Source organism: Cupressus sempervirens, chromosome 2 (assembly GCF_028749045.1).
Source record: "Cupressus sempervirens isolate cs-2001-9-10 chromosome 2, ASM2874904v1, whole genome shotgun sequence".
NCBI classification, from domain to species: Eukaryota; Viridiplantae; Streptophyta; class Pinopsida; order Cupressales; family Cupressaceae; genus Cupressus; species Cupressus sempervirens.
This window is the reverse complement of record NC_143119.1, coordinates 1,110,392-1,113,225: the sequence shown is the minus strand read 5'-3', so window position 1 is coordinate 1,113,225 and position 2,834 is coordinate 1,110,392. Positions and strand designations below refer to the sequence as shown.

Sequence of the window (2,834 nt, the reverse complement as noted above, 5' to 3'; positions counted from 1 at the left end):
ATAAAAATTATTGTTCGGCAATATAACCATTGCAGATTAGCATCAGGATAGCAGATATTTACAATGATTTATCGTTTTCAATGCAAATTCATAAAATAAAGATATTGCTCATATACATTTGCAAAACATGTGTCAGAGAGACATTTATGACAAAATAAAACTAAAGCATGGAGTATAATCCTATTAAGACATAGTTAGAAAGATAATCCTATTAAGATATAGTTAGAAAGAGTCTCTGCAATTGAAACTAGTCAAAAACTCAAAACCCTAAGAGATTGCACAAGCGGCCATTACAGAGACTTAAGTGAATTGAATTTCCAAGTGCAGTCCAAACCCTACATAGGAGTTTTAGGGTAAACCAGGTAAAGTTCCAAAGGGAACATCACAATAAAGGTTGCCACACATGAGAGAAATACGAAGCATTTATGAGGGGACAAGTGAAGGCGTGGGGCTGCATAGATATTTAAAAGGGGTAGCACATAGAAGGGGAAGATATCAGTGTGGTTGTGCTTGGAGAAGGGAAGCACCCCAATCGAGGCAAGAGGACACATAAGTGTGAAAAAATTGGTGTGAGGTTGTGCACGGAGGTGAAGACATGGAAAATTGCATTTTCAAAGAGAGAGAATTTTGAGAAGATTTTGTATAGTAATATAATAAAATGTTATGTAGCAAGAAAGACCTGAGAGGATATGAATGTAAATGGTCTATTTGCAGATTGTTATGAATTAAATTTTGTTTCTTGTTGCAATCTAAGAATGAACAGACTCTGTTTGTTTTATTTCTAAGATTTGAGGTTGCTGGGCAGAGAGGTGATTGCTGTTTGCATCAAAACTAAATTTATAAAAATTGATTCTGAAGAAGCTTGTGAATGGGCCTCTCATTTTATTACATAAAAACTGTCTTTTAAAGACAAAGAAGTTCTAAAAGCTATAACCATTAAAATGCCTTAAAATGTTACTTCTGATCTCTCATAAAATAAATTTAAAAACCATTGAATTCTCTAAAATTAACATATATGTCACAATCACATAGAACTCTTGACAGTTTGATAGACCGCAGAAACCAAATTAATCTTCTTGATTATTTTTTTTAGAAACCCATCATCATTACAAAAGATAGGAAAATAAAATATATCTTTACTAACATGAGTGAAACAATCTAAATAAGAGAAAACTAGTCATATTCAGATTAAAGTTGAACGTGTAACTCTGGAAAGCTATGGAGGAATTATCTGCAGTTTCTAAAACTAAACAACCCCATCATGGGATTAAGATTGTCCAAAATGGTCCTAGTGTATGTGCATGTAATAAGGACCTTCATCCGATAGTTCATCTGAGTCGATGTCACTATCAGCGAGACTCTCTATGTCGGTGTCACTATCAACGAGACTCTCTGAGTTGGTGTCACTATCCGTGAGACTCCTTTCTCCATCCTCACACAACAGATCCATGATGATATCCGAATCCTCGTCGATTAAATCCATGTTGTCTAAATCCTGCTTTGGGTGAAGTACATGCTTGCCCTTGGTACCTTTTCTCAGCACATCTTTGATGGCCTCCATTCCTTTTTCAGTAATGGAATTGTCAAAAATACAAAGCCAAATGAAATCAGGCTTGTTTGCAACAGCTTCCGCAGCAGCCTTAGCCCCAATCTTAGTCATTTTATTTGAGATCAAATCAAGTTTTTTGAGCTGCTCATGACCTTCTGAAATGGCTTTGCATATTGCAATTGACCCAACATCCTTGAGTTTATTGTTCCTTGCACAAAACTCGGTCAGCATATTCTTTACAACGAGGCATTCTGCTAGCGCTGGAGCTACTTTTGGAGTGATATGATTGCCTGACACGATGAAAATGCTTAAAGATGGAGCTGTATCCTTGAGGCTTCGGGTGATAGCAATCAACCCTTTATGATGAAGATCCATATAGCCTAAAAAAACTTCTGTGAGAGCTAGATGCCCAGAGATGACTTTGCTCAGAGCAACCCCGCTTGCTTTCCCAAACATGCTGGCTTCTAAACAGAGCATTTTCAACCTGTTGGCTCTCTCGAAAGGTTCCACTAAAGCCATAGCACCATCGATGGCTATGCGGGTTTCTGTGAAACCGAAATCCTCTAGAGCAATGCATTTCTTAACAAGCTCTAAAATGGCCCATGCTGCATCATCGCCTATCTTATTCCCCAAGAAAAGAAAACTCTTAATCGTTTCAAAAGATGGAAGCAACTCACAAATGGCTCTAGCAGCTTCTCCGAAAATGTGGCTCCGAACGAATTCCAAATGTTCCAGCATTTTTTGAGATTTCAAGAGTGGTGCAAAAGCTTCAAAACCCTTCTCTCCCAATTTCCCTACTCCAAGACTCAAGGATCTCAGCGTGCACCCTTCTAAAGCAGATGAAGATATTGACATAACCTCGACGGCCTCATCCAAGGGTTTTGCAGAGAGATAATGATAAAGTCGCACATCTCTTTAAGTTTTCCGAACACCCATCAGAGCTCGTTTTGCAACAAGAGCTGCCTCCACTCGGAAAAGATGGTGGGGAATTTGTATTGTGGTACAATAATTCTTGAGCTCTTCTTCCAATGGCCTGAAGACCTGTATGGCCCAGCTCTTGTCACGAATTTCGTAATGCCCATATCCAGATGATATTTCAAAAATAGTTTCTCCGCTTGTAAGCTTCTCCATAATGACCATGCCCTTTGTCAAAACAAGAGTGCTCTGTTTCTGGGATCCGAAGCGTAAAATTCAATAACCCTATAATCAGATTCAGGAACTCTTATATGGCAATCATCCATAAGTATTTGGCATTCTTTAATATGGCAAGTACCAGATATCAGAA

The 2,834-nt window shown here is 38.2% G+C and overlaps 1 protein-coding gene across 1 annotated transcript; it reads right to left on the bottom strand.

The window, feature by feature from the left end:
* Positions 1-1,288: 1,288 nt before the first annotated feature.
* On the bottom strand, positions 1,289-2,404 carry LOC149570777 (uncharacterized). The gene has a single exon (XM_089812329.1). It carries the CDS (start codon positions 2,402-2,404, stop codon positions 1,289-1,291), a length of 1,116 nt encoding a protein of 371 aa, XP_089668455.1.
* Positions 2,405-2,834: the final 430 nt, after the last annotated feature.

Excerpts from the sequence above, each read along its gene's own strand:
- LOC149570777 (XM_089812329.1), bottom strand. The coding sequence starts at position 2,404 with ATGTCAATATCTTCATCTGCTTTAGAAGGGTGCACGCTGAGATCCTTG.